At 41.1% G+C, this 27825-nt stretch overlaps 1 protein-coding gene across 1 annotated transcript; it reads left to right on the top strand.

The window, feature by feature from the left end:
• Positions 1-27825, top strand: LOC115077503 (olfactory receptor 5V1-like). The gene is made up of 2 exons (XM_029579793.1): positions 1-336; positions 26872-27825. The coding sequence occupies exon 2, from the start codon at positions 26899-26901 to the stop codon at positions 27823-27825; it is 927 nt and encodes a 308-aa protein (XP_029435653.1). The 5' UTR covers positions 1-336; positions 26872-26898.

The raw sequence follows: 27825 nt of genomic DNA, 5'->3' as shown, positions 1-27825 counted from the left end.
AACTGCCCTCAGTGCTGAGCTGGGCAAGCAGGTGAGCAGGGGCACTATGGAGGATTAGGGTCATCAATCGGTGCCATTGTTTCAGAACAGATTTTCCCAAGAAAAGCAGGACCACAACTCCAACACTGGATCAAGCTATCCTCATGAAAGAGAGGCAGTGGATAACATTATTGAGGATGCATTACCTGTGCTCAGGGTATTGAATCAGAGCAGACATCCTTGTGCAATGCTGCCAGAAGGGGTGGCTGAAGCCACCTGAGACTTGGAGGACCTGAAGAAACATTGAATACAGCAGGAGAGCAGCTGAGAACAGAGCAGCAGAAGCAGCCAATGAAGGTATGGGTTTTCCAGTTCTCACATATGGTAATATGATTGGTTTTATGGAGGGTAATTCTCAAAGCCATTTTCTGGTTAAGAAAACTGTCATGTCTGAAGGTTTCCCCCTTCCTCTGCCAGGCTAAAAGTACCTGCAGGTTTCCAGAGCACACATACTTTAACTGGCTTATGAAGAAATGTTCCCTGGTTGAAGAAAGATAGGTATTTAGGGCAGGTGAAGGAAACAGTATATGTAAAATTGATTATACATACTATTTTCAGCCTCCTAGGCTATCAGGGATATCAGAGCTTGGCAATCAGAGGCTGCACTACAGAATCTGAATTTAAATCACATGCATGTTCCTTAGGAATGAGACTCGCAGCCAGAGGTTACCCTCAATCCTGCATCAAGAAAGCATATACTAGAGCCAAATTTGCTCATAGAGAGTGGCTTTTTTTTACTTAAAAACAGGATTTATTTATTTTATTTATTTTTAATTTTTATATACCGAAGTTCTTGTAGGGACTACAAATCACTCCGGTTTACATAAAACGAAGAACTGCTCAACAGAGAGCGGAGCTTTACATGGAACCGTAGAACATATGGAACATATGGAACATATGGAACAGTATAACTGGTATAAATTGATGAAGATATACTCACCTGTATATTACCTTTTTCTTCAATGTCGTCAAAAATGCAGAACATCATCGTTAACAACTGGCACATCTTACAGCTTCATTCTGAGTTTCAACAGATCCCCCGATTTACTTACACCCGGGGACAAAATCTACAGGATCAATTAGTGCATTCGGATTCCTCCATTCATGCACACAATATCACCACAGGATCCCACAAAGCGTGTGGATCCTGTTCAGTTTGCAAAAATATGATTGAAACTTCTGTTATTTCTTTTTCAAGAATAAATTTCACTTTCATGTTAAAACATCAAACTGACTGTAATCGGTTGGAGTCATTTATTTGATACAGTGCCCCTGCAACCTTTGGTATAAAGGGAAAACCAGACGATCCCTTAAGACCAGGATGATTGAACATAGATCCTGTTTAAACAAAGTACGCATATCAGCCCCATTGGTACTTCATTGCTTAGAGCTTTCTCACTCATTTGATTCACTACAAGTAGTGGTCTTAGAACAACTTTTTTCATCCTGGCGTGGAGGTGATTTAAACACGGCTCTTCTTCAGGAAGAACAGCGATGGATTCAATTACTAAACACTGTTCATCCATCGGGACTCAATTCAGCATTAGAATTGAATGTTTTTTTGTAGACGTGAATCGCCATCCAGGAAGTTGTATACATGGTCGCCATGCCAACCAGCGTCATGATGTCATCACGTTCTTTTCTCGCGGGTTATTTAATTACAGTAACCTGTTGTCAGCGGTCTCTGTCCATGTTTTTCAAGTCTTTACCACTGCGAGACCTGGTGTACAGAACAAGGAGGTTGGCTCATCACAGATGTTTAAGATAAGTAGATTTTCTATATATTTTTGCCAGTCAGACGGATATGTATACTTTTGATGTCTCAGTTGTTTTTAGGATATTTGACCCCTGAAGAAGCTGTGCCATTGCAGTGAAACACCGGCCGCTGTCAGGCAATTACGAAGACATCTGCATAGTTTCAACAAATGGGACAGACCATGCATGATTACTGTTATAGGCTTTGTTAGCCACAAGTAAAAATTTACATTTCTTCATCTTTTGGATAGGCTGGTTCAGCCACAAGGACCGAATTTTCTCCTTAAGCTATTGAGCTGGGAGATTTTCTCAGTGATTTCTGATGGAACATCTTTTAAGCAATTCAAATTTCTGTATTTCAAAACACCTTTTCAGGCTTCACAGCCGGTAAGAGCCACAAATGAGGAGTAGTCCGGACGGTCCAACTTTGCACAGTTGGACATGTGGGCAGGCTTGCTGATGTGGCATCTTACATTTACATAAAAATGTTTTCGCTAATAACTGATTCTGAGTCAACAAGCTCAATAGATTAAAGAGGGGTGCCTTTTTGCCTACTGAACACATATTTTTAAACATCCTACATTACCCTGTAAACAAATCTTAAAAAGTCATTTTGATTGCAGCACAGCCAGGGTCATCTATGTTATCATGTGTCCTTGTCCCAAATTATATATAGGTCATACCAAGTTACCTATACATACTCGTATAATACAGCACAGAAGCTATATACATACAGGAAAAGTGGCTTCTAAGATTTGCCAATCTATACTCCGAAATTGGCATGTGTTACAAACCAATGCAATTTTTCATGTGCCCCCTCGAATCACATTCTCTCGTGACATGAATTTAAAACATTTTTTGGTGAAATCAGACAGCTCTATGACATCATATACATCACACATGCAATCAGGTTCACATAAGCCTTGTAATACTTGCTCTGTGTGCCCTTCCTCCATGGTGATTTCAGATCAAATTACTGTACCCTCTGGCTATAAAATATTTTTGAGACATCATACCACTTGTGCATCCACTATGGTTGTATATTTAATTCAATGTCCTTGTTCCCTCATTTATATTGGCAAAACAAAACGCCTTTTGAAGACGAGGATGATAGAACATCGCAGCAATATTAGAAATACTAGAGTCAATGAACCTCTGGTCTCTCATTGCACAGAGATGGGACACACATTTGATGATTTACATTTTTGCGCTATCGACCATATCCCTGCACATTGGCGTGGAGGCAATCGAGAACGCATTCTGTTGCAATCCGAACAGCGGTGGATTTATCGTCTAAAAACCGTTCATCCATTAGGACTAAATACTGAGCTGGACCTACATGTTTTCTTAGGTTGATTTTTGAATTGCTGTCTAATTCATGATTATTGACAGATTGATTAACACCGATTCATGATTGATGGCTGACATCTCTAAAATCACGATCATCTGACAGATGTTCTGACACTAATTCATGATTGATGGTTGACGTCATTTAACAATAGCGTATTTAAAGGGACGTAAGCCTCGGTTCGAGTTCCTCCATTTGTTTTCCTTTGAGATGGTTGAGACGTCTGGTCCCGTCTAAAATGGTAGCCGTGGTGTCTTGAGATAAGTACTGATTTCACCTCTTTTTCTATATAATGTGCAATCCCTGTTTATTTATTCTCATTTTAGATATGTGGCTCTACATTTGAAGTGTTTCTATACGCCCCTGAGGAAGCTTACCCAGCGAAACACCGGCCCGTGTAGGGCTTTCCTACTAACTGCATATGAAAGAGTCATTTTGTTATTAATAATGGAGGACATTTTTAATTAATTGAAAAAAGAAAAGAAAAAAAATTTTTGTTGCATTAAAACCATGATGAAGGTGAATGATAGATAAGACCGGTTAGTGTCTGCTTGATAGTGACACATAACGTCAAGGCTTGCTGACACCTTCTTAGGCCAATTTTTGAATTTGCATTTGGGTTCCACATTTTTGGTGACTAGATTTCAATTACCCCAATATTGACTGGGTAAATGTAACATCAGGACTTGCTAGAGACATAAAGTTCCTGGATGTAATAAATGATTGCTTCATGGAACAATTGGTTCAGGAACCAACAAGAGAGGGAGCTATTTTAGATTTAATTCTTAGTGGAACGCAAGATTTGGTGAGAGAAGTAACGGTGGTGGGGCCACTTGGCAACAGTGATCATAACATGATCAAATTTAAACTAATAACTGGAAGGGGGACAATAAGTAAATCTGCAGCTCTAACACTAAATTTTAAAAAGGGAAACTTTGATAAAATGAGAAAAATAGAAAAAAACTGAAAGGTGCAGCTGCAAAGGTTAAAAGTGTTCAACAGGCATGCACATTGTTTAAAAATACAATCCTAGAGGTGCAGTCCATATGTATTCCACGCATTAAGAAAGGTGGAAGGAAGGAAAAACGATTACCGTCATGGTTAAAAGGTGAGGTGAAAGAGGCTATTATAGCCAAAAAAACATCCTTCAAAAACTGGAAGAAGGATCCATCTGAAGAAAATAGGATAAAACATAAGCATTGTCAAGCTAAGTGTAAAACATTGATAAGACAGGCGAAGAGAGAATTTGAAATGAAATTGGCCATAGAAGCAAAAACTCATAATAAAAACTTTTTAAATATATCCAAAGCAAGAAACCTGTGAGGGAGTCGGTTGGACCATTAGATGACAGAGGGGTTAAAGGGGCTCTTAGGGAAGATAAGGCCATTGCAGAAAGACTAAATGAATTCTTTGCCTCCATGTTTACAAATGAGGATGTTGGGGAGATACCAGTTCCGGAGATGGTTTTCAGAGGTGATGACTCAGACGAACTGAACGAAATCACTGTGAACCTGGAAGATGTAGTAGGCCAGATTGACAAACTAAAGAGTAGCAAATCACCTGGACCGGATGGTATGCATCCTAGGGTTCTGAAAGAACTCAAAAATGAAATTTCTGATCTATTAGTTAAAATTTGTAACCTATCATTAAAATCATCCATTGTACCTGAAGACTGGAGGGTGGCCAATGTAACCCCAATATTTAAAAAAGGCTCCAGGGGCGATCCAGGTAACTATAGACCAGTGAGCCTGACTTCAGTGCCGGGAAAAATAGTGGAAACTATTCTCAAGAACAAAATTGTAAAGCATATAGAAAGACATGATTTAATGGAACATAGTCAACATGGATTTACCCAAGGGAAGACTTGCCTAACAAATCTACTTCATTTTTTTGAAGGGCTTAATAAACATGTGGATAAAGGTGAACCGGTAGATGTAGTCCCTCATGAGAGGCTTCTACGTAAACTAAAAAGTCATGGGATAGGAGGCGATGTCCTTTCGTGGATTACAAGCTGGTTAAAAGACAGGAAACAGAGAGTAGGATTAAATGGTCAATTTTCTCAGTGGAAAAGAGTAAACAGTGGAGTGCCTCAGGGATCTGTACTTGGACCGGTGCTTTTCAATATATATATATAAATTATCTGGAAAGGAATACGACGAGTGAGGTTATCAAATTTGCAGATGATACAAAATTATACAGAGTAATTAAATCACAAGCAGACTGTGATACATTGCAGGAGGACCTTGCAAGACTTGAAGATTGGGCATCCAAATGGCAGATGAAATTTAATGTGGATAAGTGCAAGGTAATGCATATAGGGAAAAATAACCGTTGCTGTAGTTACACGATGTTAGGTTCCATATTAGGAGCTACCACCCAGCTACCAGCTACCACCCAGGAAAAAGATCTAGGCATCATAGTGGATAATACTTTAAAATCGTCAGCTCAGTGTGCTGCAGCAGTCAAAAAAGCAAATAGAATGTTAGGAATTATTAGGACGGGAATGGTTAATAGAACGGAAAATGTCATGCCTCTATATCGCTCCATGGTGAGACCACACCTTGAATACTGTGTACAATTCTGGTCACCGCATCTCAAAAAAGATATAGTTGCGATGGAGAAGGTACAGAGAAGGGCAACCAAAATGATAAAGGGAATGGAACAGCTTCCCTATGAGGATAGGCTGAAGAGATTAGGGCTGTTCAGCTTGGAGAAGAGACGGCTGAGGGGGGATATGATAGAGGTCTTTAAGATCATGAGAGGTCTTGAACGAGTAGATGTGACTCGGTTATTTTCACTTTTGAATAATAGAAGGACTAGGGGGCATTCCATGAAGTTAGCAAGTAGCACATTTAAGACTAATCGGAGAAAATTCTTTTTCACTCAACGTACAATAAAGCTCTGGAATTTGTTGCCAGAGGATGTGATTAGTGCAGTTAGTGTAGCTGGGTTCAAAAAAGGTTTGGATAAGTTCTTGGAGGAGAAGTCCATTAATGGCTATTCATCAATTTTACTTAGGGAATAGCCACTGCTATTAATTGCATCAGTAGCATGGGATCTTCTTAGTGTTTGGGTAATTTCCAGGTTCTTGTGGCCTGGTTTTGGCCTCTGTGGAAACAGGATGCTGGGCTTGATGGACCCTTGGTCTGACCCAGCATGGCAATTTCTTATGTTCTTATGTTCTTATGTACTACAAAACAACTTGAATTTACAAATGGCCCAAGAAAATCTAGCTTACTAACTAAACAATTAGAATTACAAGGTATGAAATACTTACCTCCACAGAACACAGATCTGACTTTTGCCAAAGCAAGCATTACCATCTTCTTGGATTTACTGCTGAAGAATCAGCCTTCCAAAAACTTTTGGGAATTACCGTATTCTCTGGACCAAATGTGGCCAGGCATCTAGGAAAGCTTCCTAGGAATTACTGCTGCTGAAAAAACAGCCATTTAGATGGATCTGGGTATCTTCCTCTGGACTAAGCCAATCTGTCCGGGAACAAGGATTGGGTTAAGCTTGCCAGCAAACTCACACCATCTACAAACAGCCGCAGCATTAAAGAGTCCCATCTGGGGTGCCAAAATGTTGAATAATCAGCTTTAAAGTGCTTCCCCAAGAACACACAGAGGCCAAATGTACACAAACCAATTTAAGTTTATTATTTAATATTGAAAGCAAATCATATGAAACCTCTGGAAGACTCTGAGTGGGAGCCTTATGTTTCTAAAGGCTCTCCCTGCGTGTCTCCACATTTGTCAGTGAGTGCTGACTTTTTGTAGGTAAAACATGCTGGGGTAGATTTTATAAATGTATGTGCGGGCGTACTTTTGTTCATGCACCAGGCGCGAACAAAAGTACGCTGGATTTTATAAGATACGCGCGTAGCCACGCGTATCTTATAAAATCCGGGGTCGGCGCGCGCAAGGGGGTACACATTTGTGGAACCTGCGCGAGCCGAGCCCAGCGCGCGCTGCCTGTTCCCTCCGCCTCCCCTCACCTTCCCCTCCCTTCCCCTACCTAACCTACCGAGCCGGCCCTATCTAACCCCCCTACCTTTGTTGGCAGATTTACGCCTGCAGAAAGCGGGCGTAAATCTGCACGTGCCAACGGGCTGCTGGCGTGCCATCACCCGACCTGGGGGCTGGTCCGGAGGCCTCGACCATGCCCCCGGGCCGGCGCCACGCCCCCGGGCCCGCCCCTGAAATGCCGCGTCACTCGCGGCCCGCCCCCAAAATACCACGTCACTCGCGACACGCCCCCCTGACACGCCCCCGATACGCGCGTCCCGGGGCTTGCGCTCGACGCCGAGCCTATGCAAAATAGGCTCAGCGCACGCAGGGGGGGTTTGGGGTAGGTTTTCGGGAGGTATGCGCATATCGTACGCACGTACCCCTTTGAAAATCTACCCCACAATGATCCTTAATAGGACTGCATAGAGCAGCGGTTCTCAACCTTTATAGTTCTGCGACCCTTTTAATACAATTCCCCACTATGTGGCGACCCCAGCCGTAAAATTATTTTCGTTCATAGGCCTAAGTAACTGTACTGTATATACCATATTTTCCGGCGTATAAGACGACCCCCAACTTTTACAGTTAAAATATAAAGTTTGGGATATACTCGCCGTATAAGACTACCCCTCTTCCAACGCATTCCAACATTTACAGCAGGAGGGAGTGACTCGAGGAGTGAGGGCGCGCTGCCCGATTGGCCGGTGCTGGACAAAAGGGGCTTGCTTCGGCAAGCCCCTTTTGCCCAGCACCAGCCAATTGGGGAGTGAGGGAGTGCAGAATGAACTTTTTTACTGCATCCGGTGAGGGGAGGGAGTGACTCGAGGAGCGACAAAAAACCCATATTTCCGATGGTCTCTTAGGCGACCCCTAGCAAATCGTCATTCGACCCCCAAAGGGGTCACGACCCACAGGTTGAGAACCACTGGCATAGAGTATCAGGTACCACGTGTCCTATGTCCAAATCAGACAACCTATGTCTAAGATTCCCTGGTCCCACCTCCCATATTGAAATCCAATTAGGCCTAGCAGATACCCACATGTCTGATGATGGCTGTCAGTTATCCTAGTAGTTCTTTGTTTTGTCACTTGTGCCAGTCCTTTGATCAGACTCCTAATCTCATGGGGATCTCCAGTTACACTGGGCCCCTCAAGTCGAGACAGTAGTCTGTGAGAACATGACTTGGTCCATGTGTTTGTTGTGGCCTCATGACCCTTCATCATATCTGAATAGGTCTGAATTCATTCCAGATGTCTCCCAGAAGCCATTCAAGCTCAGGTCAGTCTGAGTTCCTTGTATGCCAGCAGTTCCAGCTAGGCGAGACAGCAAAGGATTCTGGATAAGCTGAGTGAACCAAAGTCTGAGCCAAAGTCTTTATGTTAGCCTTTCCATATATCAGAGTCAAGTGACGGTAGGCTTCTGGGGCAGTCGGGTCGGCATCGCGGGGGGAGGAAGGCCCCTACCCTGATCGTGGGCGCCAGCTGCGAGTGATGAGGTCATCTGGTCCGAAGAGGGTCTCTGCCGGGAGGTGCGGCGCTTTGTAAGCCTCAGGCATCGGTGCAGATGAGGTCACCGCCAGTTGCATTTGCCGATTGGTTGAGGCAGCGTGGAGGACGGGACCCAGCAGGAGGCAGAGCGTTCATCCGAAGGGCTGTCTCGGCGTAAAGAGTCAAGCGACAGTAGGCCTCTGGGGCAGTCAGGTCGGCATCACGTGGGGAGGAAGGCCCTTATCCCGATCATGGGCGCCAGCTTCGAGCGATGAAATTCTTAGAAGAAAGTGAAAGAGGAGCATTATGAGACTCAGAATTGAAGGGAAGGTATATGATGAGGCTGATGAGGAAAAAGCAAATTTGCTTAACAAGCATTTATGTTCAATGTTCACTGTGGAAGAGCCTGAAGTGGGACCACAAAGAACAAACACAAATATGATTAGAAGTAAGGTAAAACTCAATCAGTTTTCAGACCAGTGTATTCATGAGGAGCTATATAATCTTAAAGTAGATAAGGCAAAGTGGCCAGATGGGATACATCCTGGGGAAGCAAAGGAACTTATAGCAGTCCTGGCAACTCCATTGGATGATATTTTCAATGCTTCTTTAGAGTCAGGAGTAGTTCCAGAGAACTGAAGAGTGGCAGATGTCATTCCTATTCACAAAAGTGGAAGTAAGGAGAAGGCTTGGAACTATAGATCAGTTAGTCTGAATTCTGTTTCAAGCAAATTAATGGAATTGCTCTTGAAACAGATGATAGTGCAGTTTCTGGAATACATTGATTGCATGAAATGAGGCAGCATTGTTTTACTAGTGGTAAATCTTGTCAGATGAATGTGATCAATTTCTTTGTATGGGTGACCAGAGAATTGATTCAAGAGAGAACACTAAATGTAGCGTACTTGAATTTCAGTAAGGCCATTGACACCTTCCACACTGAAGACTAGGGATGTGCATAGCCCTAACCTTTCGGTTTGGGCTTCATTTTTGGCCAGCCATGGGAAATATCATATTTCCTGCGGTGCGGGCCTTTGAAATTCAGAGGGACCCAAATTTGGGGTTAGTGCGCACTAACTCCTGTTAGTGTACACTAACCCAAAACCGAATTTTTCCCGAAATTTCAGAAAAATGTGTTCAGGATTCGGGGTCTCCAAACCAAGAAGAATTAGACAATTTCATTGAAATTGCCTAATTTGTCCTGAACGAATGCTTATCCCTACTGAAGACTTATAAATAAATTGAACCTAGAGTGAATTGCTGGGTTAGAAACTGGCTGAGTGGGAGGCAACAAAGGATAGTGGTAAATAGAGTTTTGTCTCAGGAGTGGGCTGTTACTAGTGGCGTACCTAAAGGATCAGTACTGGGACTGGTTCTTTTCAACTTTAAGTCAATGACATGGCAGTGACATTGCTGATGATACCAAAATCTTCAAAGGAAAGACAACTAGGAAGGTGTGGAATACATGAGGAAGAATTTAGTGAAACTAATGGATGGTCTACAGACTGGCAGCTAAGATTTAATGCAAAAAATTGCAGAATAATACTTTTAGACTGCAAGAACTCAAGGGAGAAGTACAGTATTGGAGGTCAAATTCTTCTAAGCAACAAAGAATAGTGGAATCTGGAGTTGATTGTATCTGATGATCTTAAGGTGGCCAAATAAGTAGATAATGACATAGCTAGTCGGTAAGATGCTTGCTTGGCTGCATAGGGAGAGGAATGGTTAGCAGAAAAAGGGACATAATATTGCCCCTGTACAGATCATTGGTGAGACCTCATTAGGAATACTGTGTACAATTCTGGAGACTACACCTTTGAAAGGATGTAAACTTCCTGGAATTGGTCTTAGTCTTCAGTCTAAAGTATATGGAGATTGACTTAAATGATCATTAGTCTTCAGTCTAAAGTATATGGAGATTGACTTAAATATCTAAACTTGTATACCATAAGCAGTGCTTCCCAAACCTGTCCTCAGGGCCCCACAGCCAGTTGGGTTTTCAGAATATCCACAGTGCATACGAATGAGATAAATTTGAATATCATGGAGACCTCATATATGCAAATGTATCTCATGCATATTATTTGTGGATATCCTGAAAACCCAACAGGCGGTGGAGTCCCCAGGACAAATTTGGAAAGTCCTACCCTAGAGAAAAAATGAGATATGGGAGATATGATAGAGACATTTAAATATCTGAAAAATGTCTATGCACAGGAGGCTAGCCTCTTTCAATAGAAAGGAAGGATGCTCTAGAACAATGAGTTATGTGAGGAGGTTGAAAGGGGATAGACTCAAGAGTAATCTTAGGAAATATTTTTTACAAAGATGCATAGAACAGCTCCCAGTGGAGGTGGTGAAAGCAAAAACAATATCTGAATTCAAGAAAGCATGGGATCTCTGAAGGACTGATGAGAATTGTAAGGGTTAAATAAATTGGATGGATTGGCAGGCTAGATAGGCCATATGGTCTTTTTCTCCCATCATGTTTCTATATTTCAATGTCTATGTTTCTAAATAAAGAAAAATTAAAAAGTATTGTATTCTGCCATGTGGATGGTCCTCAGGCCAATACAACTATCAGATCTTCTGCACCCCAGGTCAACTGGAATTGTGTTGGTAGCATTTCAAGGTTCCTTAGGGGAAGGTGGGAAAAAGTCATGATCACTGTTAATGGCAGCACATATTTATTGTATTTTTGATATCTTCATGTACATTATATCAGCTTGAGATTGTGCTAGGTAAACTAATAAATGGAATTAAATAAATATGTGGTGCCTGACTTTAAAGCCATTGATGCAGGGATCTGGAAGGAGCCCAAGTGCTTAGCCCCCAGCCTCAGGACCACTGCTGCAATGAACAAACTTTGAACACTGGAAGGTGAGTTTATTAAAATAGAGGTAAAATCCCTGGGTATGTGTGAATGAAGACTCATGATGCTAGGATATCCACTTTGGTTCTGATTGAGCTGGAAGGAAAATGACATTTGAGGCAAAAAATAAAAAAGTAAATTGATGTCTTTCATAAGAAATGAAATTCAAGGAGAAGGGGCTCATGATTTGAAGTTCTTTAGTACTAAGAAGATGAGAGATGTATGGCATAGCCTATAGGAAGAAGCAATGGCAACCATAAGTGTGAGACAATTTCAATCTGCTTGGGTCAGACAGATACACTACTAAAGGTCTGTCATTTTCTTCTCAGAAAGCACCTCATAAATCAAATTGTTAAGCCAAAGGGTCAGAAATTATCTGAACAAAATGTACATGGTTTTAGACATAGAATATTCAAGAATTATATCAACACCTTTATGGATGGATGAGAACGAGAGTTTCATTAAACTAAGAAAATTCCACAGGGGTTATAAGTGCACTAAAAATTAATTTTAAAACATAGGTGATGATTAACAAGGTCTGTGTCTCCCAAGATGATGTCCCAAATGGGTTATAACAAGCAACGTAAAACACTCCAAGTTTGTATTTGAGATTTAATTACTCACCTTTTCCAAATCCAAGCTCAAGGCAAGTAGTTAATTCCCTGCCCAATTTGATCGTGGATTAGTAAAAAGCAGCCATATAAAGGGATTGATGCACTTTGTTGTGCAGGCCTGGTCATAAGGCAATGAGAACGGCATTCAAATGGAGATGAAATATCTCAAATCATTCCTTCCAGTCATACAGAAACCATCAAGCAAAAGACTGAGTAAAAGATTTCTCTTGCCATTTGTCTGGAGTCCACAGCAATGCTCTTCAATAACAGGTAACAGCTGGCACCCGTCATTTGCAAATGTGCTTATTAAATTTGGTTTTTAAATGAGAAAATTGGGAAAAAATTTAAGTCTCATGTTTGGATGACCAAGGATTTAAACTGGAGTTGGAATCTGATTTTAGATTTAACTCTTACTAGAGAACTGATCTACTAAACATTATTTTCCCTTAAACACAAAACTGGAAAACTCTCTAATACCTCAGACCCTAAAATAACTTCCATTATTGGGATAGACTTAAAGCCAGTCCCTTGATGGGAAAACTGCCCCATCCCTGCTGGCAGCAAATCTCATTGCCCCTTTGTTCTTTTCATCCTTATGGAGATTTTCAGCTTGCACTTGCCAGAAGCTTCTTTTTAGGGTCACACTATGACTCAAAAAAATCACTTCCTTCTGCAATGACCGCATGGCAGGTGGAAACCTCAGACCACCAGCATTTGCTCTGACAGCCCTCAAGCATGTTAGGTATCGTCATTCATAGTGTGCTGTGATCAATTCTTTCTTCAGGGGCTTTTAAACCGTGTTATAAAGCAGCTCTGCAAAGTATCCAGACAGCAGAATATCAGAGGAGCGGCCATGATGGTCTGCAGCAGTAGAAACTACCAGAGACTGGTGGGAGCTTATTGACTGAAATCTGATGAAGGGGCTCTTGTGTTCTAAAACACTTGCCTCAATAAAACTGGTAGCCATTAAGGTGCCACAAGCCTCTGTGTTATTTTCACAAAATACCAGCTTGCCTCTTTTGTAGCTAAAATCTCCCCACTTCTTGTCCTACTGTTATTTCTTACGCATATATATTTTGGAATAAAAGACAGTCACTTTTTACTACTGAAATGCATCCAATATTTAGACGATTTCACTGAGTTCTCTTGAACTATTCATGTTTTACATGGAAAAATCTGAGTAGCCCTCTTAATAGCAAATACACATAGCTTATTTAAAGGGGCAAACTACCTGGTTGGTTTTGCTTTGAAAATTATCTACCTTAAACCATGTACAATTGATTTGCCTACTTTCTTCCTCATAATGCAAGCCAGAGTCTATACATTTAAAAATGTAAATGTACACATGGCGGTTTACTCCACCCACCTAAACAAACTCCCAGGAATGCTTTTTTCTACTTAAGTAATTTCTAATTATTTGGGTAAATGGCTTAAAAAATCATTTTGTACATGTATCAGTGGGACACCTGCATGGGGCTCTATTGAAAATCCTTTCAGCAGCTATTTGTAATGGATTCATGATTAATGTTAAATTATTTTTTAGATAGGTTTTATTTACTCTGTTGTAGACAAGATATTCTATTGTTAATTGTTATTGCTGTGTGTCATAGTATACCTTGATAAGGTTGCTGACCTTGGGAGACAGAATGTAAATTTGTAAAATAAATGTCTCAGTATGATGCCTGCATGGAGTTCTGATAAAGATCCAAACTTCAGCTGTCTGTGCTGTATTCATGTTTATGATTATCAGTGTGATGCATTCATGGGACTCTGTTGAATTTATTTATTTATTTAAAATGTTTTCCCAACAAATCCAATAACATTCAATGCAGTTTACAATAAAAAAGACATATTAAAATTTAAAAAAACATACAAATGAATAGAAAAACTCAAGACACAATATACAGAAAATCTAAAAATGTACACAAACATTAAAATCCTACATACACTTGTAAAAATAAGAAAGTTTCTAACTTCTTATGGAAAGACCTGTAACTGGTTTCCTGCCACAAGTCAGTAGGTAATTTATTCCACTCATTTGGTCCAATAATCAAAAACGCTTTTGTGCGAGTGCTTTGCAATTTAAATTCATGATGAGTGGATATCATAAGCAAATTTTGTGAGGCAGACCATAAACAATGATTAGGCACATAGGGGGTTATTTTCTATAGCTAGCGCACGTGGGGCGGCACCGGGGCGGACGCTGCGAAGACAGCGTGGACGGCGAAAAGGTAAGGAGCCTTTTCGCTTCCAATTTCGCGCCCAAAGGCACCACTTTTTATGATGGCGTTATTGGGTGTGAAAGCCAGCAGCAATTGCACCGCCGGCTTTCGCAGGCCTGCCCCCTGCTTCGCCCCCCGCCCCCCTGTAGCGCGCTATTCTTGATGCCACGGTGTCTTTGAAAATCTAAGCCATAATTAGAAATCCTCTCTGATAGGCAACTAACCTCAACATAAATAGCTCTATGTATCAAAGAAAGCATTTTAAATGGTCACCTCTGAGCAATTCAGAGCCAATGCACCTATTTCACATATCATCTCCCCCACTGCAACCCACACATTTTCCTAACAGCAGTGTTCTGCACCAATTGCAGAACTATCTATTTTGGCAGCCCTATAAACAAGGAATTGCAATAATCTACTGAACTCAAAAACAGTGTAAACAGTCTAAAATCCATGGTGGCTAAATAGTTGCACAAAGGCATAAAATACCATTTTAGACACATTTCTGATTATTACGAGAGAGATTTCCATCAATTAATATTCCTAAATTCAGGAATCAATGCAGTTTCTCATTTGATAGCGATCTGTAAAGTCACCATGTACTAAGAAGTGGAGGTAAATATAAGAGGCTTCTGAATGATTCAGTTTGATACCTGAGTTAATTAAAATTGTTTTTAAATCAATTCTGACACTTTAAGCACATTTTTCTATAATATAAAAAATCTTAAAATATTGAGAGGTTTTGCTTTAAAACATGGGTTTCACAATATGAAATATTATATAAATATGTACTATTTGACATTTTTTGACTATGTAACTAGAATTATATAAATGAATACCTTGATACATATCTGGCAATATACAGAAACATTTTGAATAACCTACTCAGTTTCACGATACACATGACTTTAATATGGAATTACTTAGCAGCTAATACCTGGATATTTCACTTTTAAAAAAAAAACCTCTTTATTTTTCAGAATGCAATCAGCAAATAAGAATATCAATTATTGCAGACTTACCGAAAAAGGAATTACAAGTTCAATTAATTGTGAAAGATTACAAACTGATGATAAATGCCCTAAATTATATCATACTTAAAGATCTCCCCATTAAGGGGCAGATTTTCAGAGCCCTGCTCGCGTCAATCCGCCCAAAACCGGGCGGATTTACGCGAGCAGGGCCCTGCGCGCCGGGAAGCCTATTTTACATAGGCCTCCCGGCGCGCGCAGAGCCCCGGGACTCGCGTAAGTCCCGGGGTTCTCCGAGGGGGGCGTGTCGGGGGCATGTCGCGGGGCGGGCCCGGTCGTCGCGGCGTTTCGGGGGCGTGTCGGCAGCGTTTTGGGGGCGGGTACGGGGGCGTGGCTACGGCCCGGGGCGGTCCGGGGGCGTGGCCACGCCCTCCGTACCCGCCCCCAGGTCGTGGCCCGGCGCGCAGGAGGCCCGCTCGCGCGCGGGGATTTACTTCTCCCTCCGGGAGGCGTAAATCCCCGGAGAAAGGTAAGGGGGGGGGTGTAGACAGGGCCGGGGGGGTGGGTTAGGTAGAGGAAGGGAGGGGAAGGTGAGGGGAGGGCGTTAGAGGATTCTCTCCAAGGCCGCTCCGAAATCGGAGCGGCCTTGGAGAGAATCGGAGCGGCCTTGGAGGGAACGGGGGTAGGCTGCGCGGCTCGGCGCGCGCCGGCTATACAAAATCGATAGCCTTGCGCGCGCCGATCCAGGTTTTTAGCAGATACGCGCGGCTCCGCGCGTATCTACTAAAATCCAGCGTACTTTTGTTTGCGCCTGGAGCGCAAACAAAAGTAGGCTATTCGCGCGCCTTTTAAAATCCGCCCCTATGATCATAGCATAGCTTCTCAAAGATCAGACACTGAATGCACTTGATTACACCAGTAATCCATGTTGGGATTAGACTTCCAAATTTAGCAATTGTGAAATGTACAGCTAATAATAATTGCCCCACCAGAATCCTATACTTTACCAGAACCATGGACCCGTCCAACCTTCCAGGGAGCCCTAACGAAGGCGTGAGATATATGGGGAAGCATAAGATATCAGCTATTTCCTCTGCAACCCATAACCAGAAATTTTGCATGGTTTGACAATGACACCACATTGTATATACATAGCAACCTTCACACACACCCTTCAACAGGTAGCATCAGCATCTGGAAAATTCCAAGCATAAAAAGCAGGGATTGTCTAGGTCCTAGGTCATAGTTTAACCATTAACTCAACTCTGCTGGTACAGATAGAGAGGTGAAAAGCAGATGTCCAAATATGTTTCCAGTGATTTGATTAGGTCAAAAAGAACAGCCAAAGCCTATCTCAACTGCAAATAAAACAGATTGGAAATAGGATCAAGTTCATACTCCTCGCACAACTCCTGAAATGACATAAACCCATCATCCTCATCCAAGAATTGAGCAATAAAAATCAGAACCTTATTCCTCCATTCTTTAAACATGGGAGAGAAGGTACACCTGGCTAAGATGGCATTTTCAAATAAGGGGAGCTATAGGGTGCAAGTCTTCCAATTCCTAAAAATTTCCACAGTTGCCTCCATTCAGGTAAGGAATGTGCTAGGATAGGACTTGCCTTACGAACACGATATGGGTGAGGTGAGGTGAGGTGAGGTGACAGGCAGGAAAGGTTTAAGTGTCCAAATTCATCACTTCAGCCTGTTCTTTTTCCAACAATAGCCAGGAAGTGTCAGAGTTATGGTGCCATGCCTTAAACTAATCTAGTAGCCCCATAATAATATTGAAGGTTATAAAGGGCCATGCCTTCCTAGATTTTTGGTAGCCATATAAATTTAGTGATAGCTCTGTGTAACACTAAAAAAAACACTGGCTGGAATATTACAGAGAATGTGCTGAAAAAGGTAATAAAGTTTTGGGAGAAAATTCATTTTAAGAAGATTAATCCTACTAGTCAACAACACAGTCAAAAGCTCCCAATCTAACTGATCCTGTTTTAGCTTAGCAATCAAAGGGCCAAAGTTATTTTTATAGAGATCTTTAAACTCTCTGGGAATGAACACACCAAGATATTTAAACCCCTCCCTTACAACCTTAAAATTGGAAAAACAATTTGGTATAGTTACTTTCCAGCCCACTGGGGATATATTGGATTTATCTAAATTAACTTTGTAGCCCAAAAGAGCCCCATATTTCGTGATTAAATCCAATAATGCTGGACCTGAGGAATGTAAGTTTGTCAGGCAGATGAGAAAATTGTCAGCATATAAAGATATTTTCTGTTTCTGACCACCTAAATTCAGATGCTGATAAACTGGAGCCACTAAACGTTATATGGCCAAGTCAAACAGAAGAGGGGACAGAGGACATCCCTGTCTAGGATCATGTTATATGTTAAAGAATACAGACATAGATTCATTAATGAAAAGCCAGGCTCTGGGTTTTGCATAGGTAGCTTATGTCCACCCCAGGAACACATCTGGAAGCCTCACATTTTGCAATACCTCAAATAGAAAAGTCTAGAACAACCTCTCAAAGGATTTTCAGTGTCCAATGAGGCTATAATTCCAGAAATACCCTTACCTCTGGCCACATGCAATATAACAAATAAACACCTGGTGTTGGAGGTCAACAATCTCCCCTTCCCAAACCCAGTCTTATCAGCATGAATCAGGACTTGGAGAACAGACTTGATTCTGGCAAAACATTAGCCAGAATCTTTACATCTGAGTTCAACAAGAAAATAGGCCAATATGAGAGGCATTAAAGAACATCCTTCCTTTGCTTATGAATAAGAGAACGGTTTGCATCTGCCATTTCTACCAAACCAGTTCCTTCCTCCTCAGCCATATTAAAAAGTGGAAGCAGGAAAGGAGCAAGTTCAGGCAAATATTTCTTAAAATGGTCAATGTAGAACCCATATGGGCCTGGACATTTCCCACATGGTAGAGCCTGCACAGCAGTCTGAATTTCAAGCAGAGATATAGGCTCAGAGAATCCCTCACTTTGCTGCTCTGATATCTGAGGTAAATTCAGTAAGGACAGAAAATCCCAAATTTGACTACTAGGGACTGATTCAGGAGACTCATAGAGTACAGCAAAATATTTAGTAAACCTTCAATTGACATCAAAGAGACTTCGTGGAAGGAGGATAACCAATGGGAAAGTGCTATATCAGGGTACAAATAATATCACAATGATAGGGAGGATCAACTTGGTGGGGGTGTGGCACTTTATGTCCGGAAGGGTATAGAGTCCAACAGGATAAAGATCATACAAGAGACTAAATGCTCAGTAGAATCTATATAGGTAGAAATCCCATGTGGGTTGGGTAAGAGTATAGTGATAGGAGTATGCTACCATCTACCTGGACAAAATGGTCAGACAGATGATGAAATGCTAAGAGAAATCAGGGAAGCTAACCAATTTGGCAGTGCAATAATAATGGGAGATTTCAATTACCACAAAAACACTGGTGCAAGTAAAAGAATAAGGTTCCATTCAATGAATATAAGAGTCTTTATTAAACCCAAAATTTATAAATCATTCAATTAGTACGGCAACTCCATACGGGTAGCAGCAAGAAGAGTTAAAGTCCCCCGACACGGTCCCGTGTTTCGCGGAGGCTGCATCGGGAGGGACCAACAAGACGTTTATTCACATCTGTAATATAATATGCAGTAGTAAAGAACGGAACAAAGAACTGCCATAAGGTTTATATAGAGAAAGTTGTACATACCTCTTAGAGTCTCACAGGAGCGCAATCGCCCTCAGTGTTTCAAACATTTAAAGGACAAAAAGGCGCGAAAGGTAACTCTCGCGGGATGCTGTGATTAGTGAGCTGACACCTGGGATACAGACATCCGATCAGGATTCAATAAAACTGATACCATTCGATATCTTTATTTAAACCAGAAGGGGCGACTGTGTGAAGGGTATATATCCATCTTTCGCAAACTGTGTGAAGGGTATATATCCATCTTTCGCAAACATACCGACCGGAACACCCTGCTTGCTTATAACAGTTTCCACCCTAGGGCACTTCGGGATAATATCCCTACGGGGCAATTTTTAAGACTCCGTCGCTTGTGCTCAACAAGACAAGAATTTTTGTCTCAATCCCAGGGTATGATTAACCGGTTTGCCGAAAGGGGTTATCCTATGCGGGTTATCAAGAAAGCTTTTAAGCGAGCACTATACACACACCGGGAGTGGCTTTTTACACCGCCCACGCACTCGGATGATATCTCGCATAACTGTATTCTCCCATTCTCCACAGTGGGAAGAGCTATAGCCACTATGATCAGACGTCACTGGTCAGCCCTGTCTTTGAACACTTTGATGCATGGTCCCCCACGATTTACTTTTAAAAGAGCCACCAACCTAAGGGATCGACTTGTGCACACTGCTTTACCTACGCAATCGCCACTACGGCTGGGTGGGCACCATCAGCCTTGTGGCCACTGCACGATGTGTAAGCATACAGAACCAGCATCCACATTCATACATCCTCTGACTGGACGGGTCTTCAAACTTTACTCTCAATCCAATTGCTGTACAAAAGGGGTTATCTATGTCATTAGGTGCCCCTGCCCATTGCTATATGTGGGCAAGACCGCCCGGATGGTTAAAACGCGAATCATAGAACACTGTTCGAATATACGATCTTCCAGAGTTGATGAGCCTCTGGTGTCTCACTGGCTTGAGACGGCACATTCCATCGATGCTCTTTCCTTCACGGTATTGGAGGTGGTCTCGCCCCCCTCGCGGGGAGGGGACTTTGCCGGCATGCTGGGACGGAAGGAGCAACGATGGATATATACCCTTCACACAGTCGCCCCTTCTGGTTTAAATAAAGATATCGAATGGTATCAGTTTTATTGAATCCTGATCCGATGTCTGTATCCCAGGTGTCAGCTCACTAATCACAGCATCCCGCGAGAGTTACCTTTCGCGCCTTTTTGTCCTTTAAATGTTTGAAACACTGAGGGCGATTGCGCTCCTGTGAGACTCTAAGAGGTATGTACATCTTTCTCTATATAAACCTTATGGCAGTTCTTTGTTCCGTTCTTTACTACTGCATATTATATTACAGATGTGAATAAACGTCTTGTTGGTCCCTCCCGATGCAGCCTCCGCGAAACACGGGACCGTGTCGGGGGACTTTAACTCTTCTTGCTGCTACCCGTATGGAGTTGCCGTACTAATTGAATGATTTATAAATTTTGGGTTTAATAAAGACTCTTATATTCATTGAATGGAACCTTATTCTTTTACTTGCACCAGTGTTTTTGAGGACTTGCTTATGTGCAAGATTGCTTCTATATATTTCTAGATTTCAATTACCCCAATATTGACTGGGTAAATGTACATCAGGACTTGCCAGAGTCATAAAGTTCCTGGATGTAATAAATGACTGCTTCATGGGACAATTGGTTCAAGAACCAACAAGAGAGGGAGCTATTTTAGATTTAATTCTTAGTGGAATGCAGGATTTGGTGAGAGATGTAAAGGTGATGGGGCCACTTGGCAATAGTGATCATAACATGAATAAATTTAAACTAATAACTGAAAGGGGGACAATAAGTAAATCTACAGCTCTAACACTAAACTTTCAAAAGGGAAATTTTGATAAAATGAGGAACATAGTTAGAAAAAAACTGAAAGATACAGCTGCAAAGATTAAAAGGGTTCAACAACCATGAACATTGCTAAAAAATACAATCCTACAAGTGCAGTCCAGATGTATTCCACACATTAAGAAAAGTGGAAGGAAGGCAAAACGATTACCATCATGGTTAAAAGCTAAGGTGAAAGAAGCTATTTTAGCCAAAAAAAATCCTTCAAAAATTGGAAGAAGGATCCATCTGAAGAAAATAGGATAAAACATAAGCATTGTCAAGTTAAGTATAAAACATTGATAAGACAGGTGAAGAGAGAATTTGAAATGAAGTTCGCCATAGAGGCAAAAACTCATAATAAAAACTTTTTAAAATATAACAAAAGCAAGAAACCTGTGGGGGAGTCGGTTGGACCATTAGATGATTGAGGAGTTAAAGGGGCTCTTAGGAAGATAAGTCCATTGCAGAAAGACTAAATGAATTCTTTGCTTCCGTGTTTACTAATGAGGATGTTGGGGATATACCAGTTTCAGAGATGATTTTCAAGGGTGATGAGTCAGACAAACTGATCCAAATACTGTGAACTGGGAAGATGTAGTAGGCCAGATTGACAAACTAAAGAGTAGCAAATCACCTGGACCGATGGTATGCATCCTAGGGTATTGAAGGAACAAAAAAATGAAATTTCTGATCTATTAGTTAAAATTTGTAACCTATCATTAAAATCATCCATTGTACCGGAAGACTGGAGGGTGGCCAATGTAACCCCAATATTTAAAAAGGGCTCCAGGGGCGATCCGGGTAACTATAGACCAGTGAGCCTGGGAAAAATAGTGGAAACTATTCTAAAGATCAAAATTGTAGAGCATATAGAAAGACATGGTTTAATGGAACATAGTCAACACGGATTTGCCCAAGGGAAGTCTTGCCTAACTAATCAGCTTCATTTTATTGTAGGGGTTAATAAACATGTGGATAAAGGTGAACTGGAAGATGTAGTGTATTTGGATTTTCAAAAGGCATTTGACAAATTCCCTCATGAGAGGTTTCTAAAAAAATTAAAAAGTCATGGGATAGGAGGTAATGCCCTTTCATGGATTACAAACTGGTTAAAAGACAGGAAACAGAGAGTAGAATTAAATGGTCGATTATCTCAGTGGGACAGGGTAAACAGTGGAGTGCCTCAGGGATCTGTACTTGGACCGGCGCTTTTCAATATATTTATAAATGATCTGGAAAGGAATTTGGGCATCCAAATGGCAGATGAAATTTAATGTAGTTACACAATGTTAGGTTCCATATAAGGAACTACCACCCAGGAAAAAGATCTAGGCATCATAGTGGATAATAATTTAAAATCGTCGGCTCAGTATGCTGCAGCAGTAAAAAAAAAACAAACAGGAATTATTAGGAAGGGAATGGTTAATAAAACGGAAAATTTCATAATGCCTCTTTATCGCTCCATGAAGAGACCGCACCTTGAATACGGTGTACATTTCTGGTCGCCGCATCTCAAAAAAGATATAGTTGTGATGAAGAAGGTACAGAGAAGGGCAATCAAAATGATAAAAAGGATGGAACATCTCCCCTATATGGAAAGGCTAAAGAGGTTAGGCCTGATCAGCTTGGAGAAGAGACGGCTGAGGGGGGATATGATAGAGGTCTTTAAGCTCATGAGAGGTCTTGAATGGGTAGATGTGAATCGGTTATTTACACTTTCGGATAATAGAAGGACTAGGGAGCATTCCATGAAGTTAGCTTGTAGCACATTTAAGACTAATTGGAGAAAATTCTTTTTCACTCATTGCACAATTAAGCTCTGGAATTTGTTGCCAGAGGATGTGGTTAGTGCAGTTAGTGTAGCTGGGTTCAAAAAAGATTTGAATAAGTTCTTGGAGAAGTCCATAATCTGCTTTTAATCAAGTTTACTTAGGGAATTGCCACTGCTATTAATTGCATCAGTAGCATGGGATCTTCTTGGTGTTTGGGTAATTGCCAGGTTCTTGTGGCCTGGTTTGGCCTCTGTTGGAAACAGGATGCTGGTCTTGATGGACCCTTGGTCTGACCCAGCATGGCAATTTCTTATGTTCTTAGAGCATTTATTTCAGATGGCCTGGATGTAAAAACTCCTGTGAGCTTGTGCATACCAGATATAAATGACTGACAGGCCTTTTTCTTTACAGCTCTGGCTGTAACCATGTTTGTAGAATTTATTTTAGTATATTTAAGGACTCAACCAACTTTTGCAACCTTCAAAGACTGTAGCTCTTTTCTACAGGCTTTCAGGAATTTTAAAGTACGAGTTGAGCACTTCCTACAATGCAATATTTCCAAATCCCTAATGTTTATCAGAAGGTCATTCACCTTGTTTCTCTGCTCCCTCTGAAGAAAACTGGTTTACCTTATTATCTCTCTTTGGAGAAAAGCCTTAACGGCTTCCCAACATAAAACCAGAGTATAATCTTCTACTGGATTGTCAATGTTAAATTCCAGGACAGATTCTCTGAGGAGGCTCGGAAAATATTTGTCATCCAGAAGAGAGGTATTTAACTGCCAGGAGAATGCTGTGGGTTGAGTTATAGCTGCAGACATTGTGATGATAATCGGATTGTGATCTGATATAACACTAGCCAGAATAAAACAGCTCTGCATATGAGAGAAATATTCGAGCCTACTATGCATATTGAGTCTCAGGGAATAAAATGTGAAATCTTGATCTCTGGAACATTAAGAGCACCATACATGTGTACATTGAAATGTGTCCATCAACATTTTAGGAGAAAAAGATCCTGAGGCCCCTGTCTTAGGATGAGAGATTTTGTCTAAGAGGGAATCAGGACAAGCATTCCTGTCCCCGCCAAGACATAGGTGTTCGAAATCAAATACGATTTTATCCATGAGCATCTTGTAAAATTCCACTTGATTATAATTAGGGCCATAAACATTAACCAGTGTAAAGTGAAAAGAGTGCAATGAACAGTCCAGTAAAATGTACCGGCCCTCATTATCTCTCAAAGAGCAATGGACTGTAAAAGGGTAAATGCTTATCCACCAAAATACAAACCCCACGCTACGTAAATTGTGAGAGGAATAAACTAACTGACCTACCCAGCCTGTCTTCAGTTTATCATGCTCTCAATTTGTAAGATAGGTTTCCTGCAACAATGGCATACAAATTGTATTATACTTTTTCTCTTGACTGGGGAGGAGATACCCCAACATTAAGGGACTTTATTTTCACTTTTGTACCTATATACATTTAATCAGGTCTGTAAATAAATCAATGCTGCAGCATGATACAAATAATTGTTAACACTAAGGCACATACAAAGAATTCTGCATAACTCTTCTAGGTCTCACATTGTTCATATAAAATTTAGTTGTGTAGATTAAAGCAAAAACCTCAAATCTACTGTCCTAGTACACCTTTATGCCTACATCCACAACACCCCTCCATCATCCCTCAACTATAACATTCACCCTTGCAAACCCCCTCCCCCACTAACACTCCCCTTCCTCCAAAATGTAAAACCACCCCCTTATTAGTCTTATATCCAAAAGATGCATTTCCGCTTATGTGGAATAACTATTGGGACCCAAGAGATGGGATAAACCAGAGACCATGTCCTCTTATTACCGAACTATCTCCAAACATATTGATACAACCCAATACCATTATCAGACCCCATGACAAATTATCTGAAACTCCCTCCCTTCCCTCAACCCCTGCTCCTCTCAAACTATACCCAATCTAAAAATATAGACTACTCTAACCCCACACCACCCAAGATTATACACATAATTAAAGCAATATATATGAAAATATAGAAACAAATTGCCATCTACAAAGTAAAAAGAAAATGTCAAAATTGTTTCTTAGGGAACAAACTCAATACCAGATTCATCCAGCAAAGCAAAGCAAGAAAGCCTAGATCAAGTTCAGGGCAACTCTCAAACATAAAAAGTACTGAGCAGATGAGCATGATGAAAATGGCTGAGGTTCTGAGTTACTGTCGAGCTCCAATATATCAGCGCCTCTCAACTGAAGCATCCATGATTTCCCATCATAGAAAGTGACAGCATTAGCAAACCTGCCAAACTCATATATAATGGCAATTAATTATAAAATGCTAAGGCTCCATACAACAGCAAGAAAGAGTAGTAGCTGACCGGCACTGCCTGAATTGAAGCTGGTAACATAGTTGGGGAACCTCACCGTGATAATCTGACATGCAAAACCATGAAAATATTCCAACAAAAACAAAAATACAACAGTGAAAACAAAGCCTTGGCACCAGGAATGTGAGGTGGGCTGAGCAGCTTGAAAGAAGCAATATTGCTCAAGAAAATGAAACAGTACAGCATACAAACTAACTCATCTCTTGGCATCTCTTGTGCACCCTGCGTGCGCCGACACCCATGGCCTTCACCCATTCCCTCCCAGGCCACTCCAATTTCGGAACAACACCATGGAGTTGTTCGGAGTGGCCTGGAAGGGAACTTCCTAACCCCCTAACCTAACCTCCCTTCCCCTTCCCCTAACCCTCCTGCCCCCTAGCCCTATCCTTACCCCCTACCTTTATCTTACCTCTTGCACATGTCGGCAGCCTGCCGGCATGCGATCCTCCGACACAGCGGCAAATGGCAGCTGTGCCTCTGGCCTCTCACCCCGCCCCAACCCCTCCCTGCCCCTTTTTCGAAGGCCCGGGACTTATACGCATTCTGGGGCTTTACACGCAATGCCGGGTCTTTGTAAAATGGGCCGGGTGGGCGTAACCCCATTTATGCACGTAGGGCTTTGGAAATCTGGTTCAATGTGTTTTGATCCAATGCACCCATTCCAAGATTTCTTGATTATCAATTGTTATTGAAAACACCTCAATTCCACTTAACCCTTGTATACATAACCTCGGCGTGCTAATTGATCCTTTGTTATCCTTTCACTCCCATGTAAGAAATATAATAAAATCTGGTTTCTTTAAACTTTGAGTACTTTTCAATTTCAAACACCTATTAGAAAAGTCCAATTTTCGGACTGTAGTCCAAGCATTCATTCTTTCTACTGTCAACTTCTGTAACTCTGTTCTTTTGGGTTTACCTGCAGTAAATTTAAAACCTTTGCAATTATTGCTCAATGCAGCCACTTGTTTCATTTCTGGCACCAAAAGTCGTGATCATATTACACCTGTATGGATATTTTTACATTGGTTACCTATTACCGATCAAATTAGTACAAAGTTGCAGTTACTACTTATAAATCAATTTCAGACTCTGTCACCTCATGGTGCAATGCATTGTTACAACTGTGTTGCCCCACATGACAACTCCGCTCCTCACAAATAGACCACCTTGATGTACCCTCACTAGCCCAAGCCAGGCTATGCAGTACTAGGGACTGTGCATTCTCTGTTGATGCCCCTGTTGTGTGGAACATATTTCCAGAGACATTGTGCCTAGCAGACAGTCTTAAAGCTTTCAAGATGCTATTAAAAATATGGTGGTTTAAGCAGGCTTTTTATTAAGTTATGATACCATCGCAAGCATTTCCTATCCAGCCCTCATTTGTCTTGTTGAAAGATTCATGTAATGTATAATACGTATTTTATGTAGGTTTTTATTTGTACTTCACCTAGTGTTGTTTAGGTGATTAATACATTTGAATAAAAGATAAAGATAAAAATGATAAAAAAAGCCCACTCACAAGTTTAGTCAGGCATAGGAGGACAAGTCTCATCAAGGCCAGTTAATTCAACTTAATACCTATTTTTTTTTTTATGTAAACGGCTTTGTAACTTGTCTTCATACTTGCTGTATGAATTTGTGATTGTGACTTGGCAATAGTGTGCTTATGTAATTATTTTGAAGATCTTGCATTATGGTTTATTATTGACTTTCTTTCATACTTTCTCTTTCTTCTCACAGTGAACAATGGAATATGAATAAAAAGAAATGGAAAATCACACCGATGTGACAGAATTTTTAATCCTGGGATTTTCAGAATTCCCAGAGCTGCAGTTCCCTCTCTTTGTTCTCTTCTCAGTTCTCTATTTGATTGCCGTGCTGGGGAACCTCCTCATTATTTGTATAATATGTGCTGATCGACACCTGCACATTCCTATGTATTTCTTCTTGGCCAACTTGTCTGTCTTAGACATCTCCTCTCTGACAGTCACTGTTCCCAAATTACTAACAATCCTCCTGACAGGGAATAAGACCATATCTTTCAGCGAGTGCATTATACAAATGTATTGGTTTCTGACTGGTCTTGGGATAGAATTTCTGCTTCTCACTGCCATGGCCTATGATCGTTATGTTGCAATATGCAATCCCCTGCGTTACACCATCGTCATGAACAGGAAAGTCTGTGTTCTCCTGGCTGTAATTTCGTGGCTAACAGGTTTTCTGGAGGTAATTCCTCATGCTATTGTTACCTCTCAGCTTTCTTTTTGTGAATCCAAAACAATCAACCATATTTTTTGTGATCTCACAGCCCTCATAAAACTTTCCTGCACAGAAACCTCAGTCATTGAAATGATGACTTTTGCAGAAGGGGTGTTTACAGCCTTCACCCCATTTCTTCTAACTCTGACATCTTATGTCTTTATCATCTCCACCATCCTGAAAATTCGTTCCAAAGAAGGGAAAAGCAAAGCCTTCTCTACCTGTTCCTCTCACCTTACAGTCATTATTCTGCTATATGGGTCCATAATAGGAGTGTATAATCAGCCCAGGTCAGTGGACTCTACTCATGAAAACAAACTAATTACTGTAATATATATAATTATTATCCCACTTTTAAATCCCCTTATTTATAGCTTGAGAAGCAAAGAATTAAAGGCAGCCCTTAGAAAAGTCATAAGAAGAAAACCTTATTAA

The sequence above is a fragment of the Rhinatrema bivittatum genome, chromosome 16 (genome assembly GCF_901001135.1).
Source record: "Rhinatrema bivittatum chromosome 16, aRhiBiv1.1, whole genome shotgun sequence".
Classification (NCBI taxonomy): Eukaryota; Metazoa; Chordata; class Amphibia; order Gymnophiona; family Rhinatrematidae; genus Rhinatrema; species Rhinatrema bivittatum.
This window is presented reverse-complemented; position numbering and strand designations above follow the sequence as displayed.

What these genes read in the sequence shown, in the direction of transcription:
- LOC115077503 (XM_029579793.1), top strand. Translation starts at nt 26,899, where the DNA reads ATGGAAAATCACACCGATGTGACAGAATTTTTAATCCTGGGATTTTCA.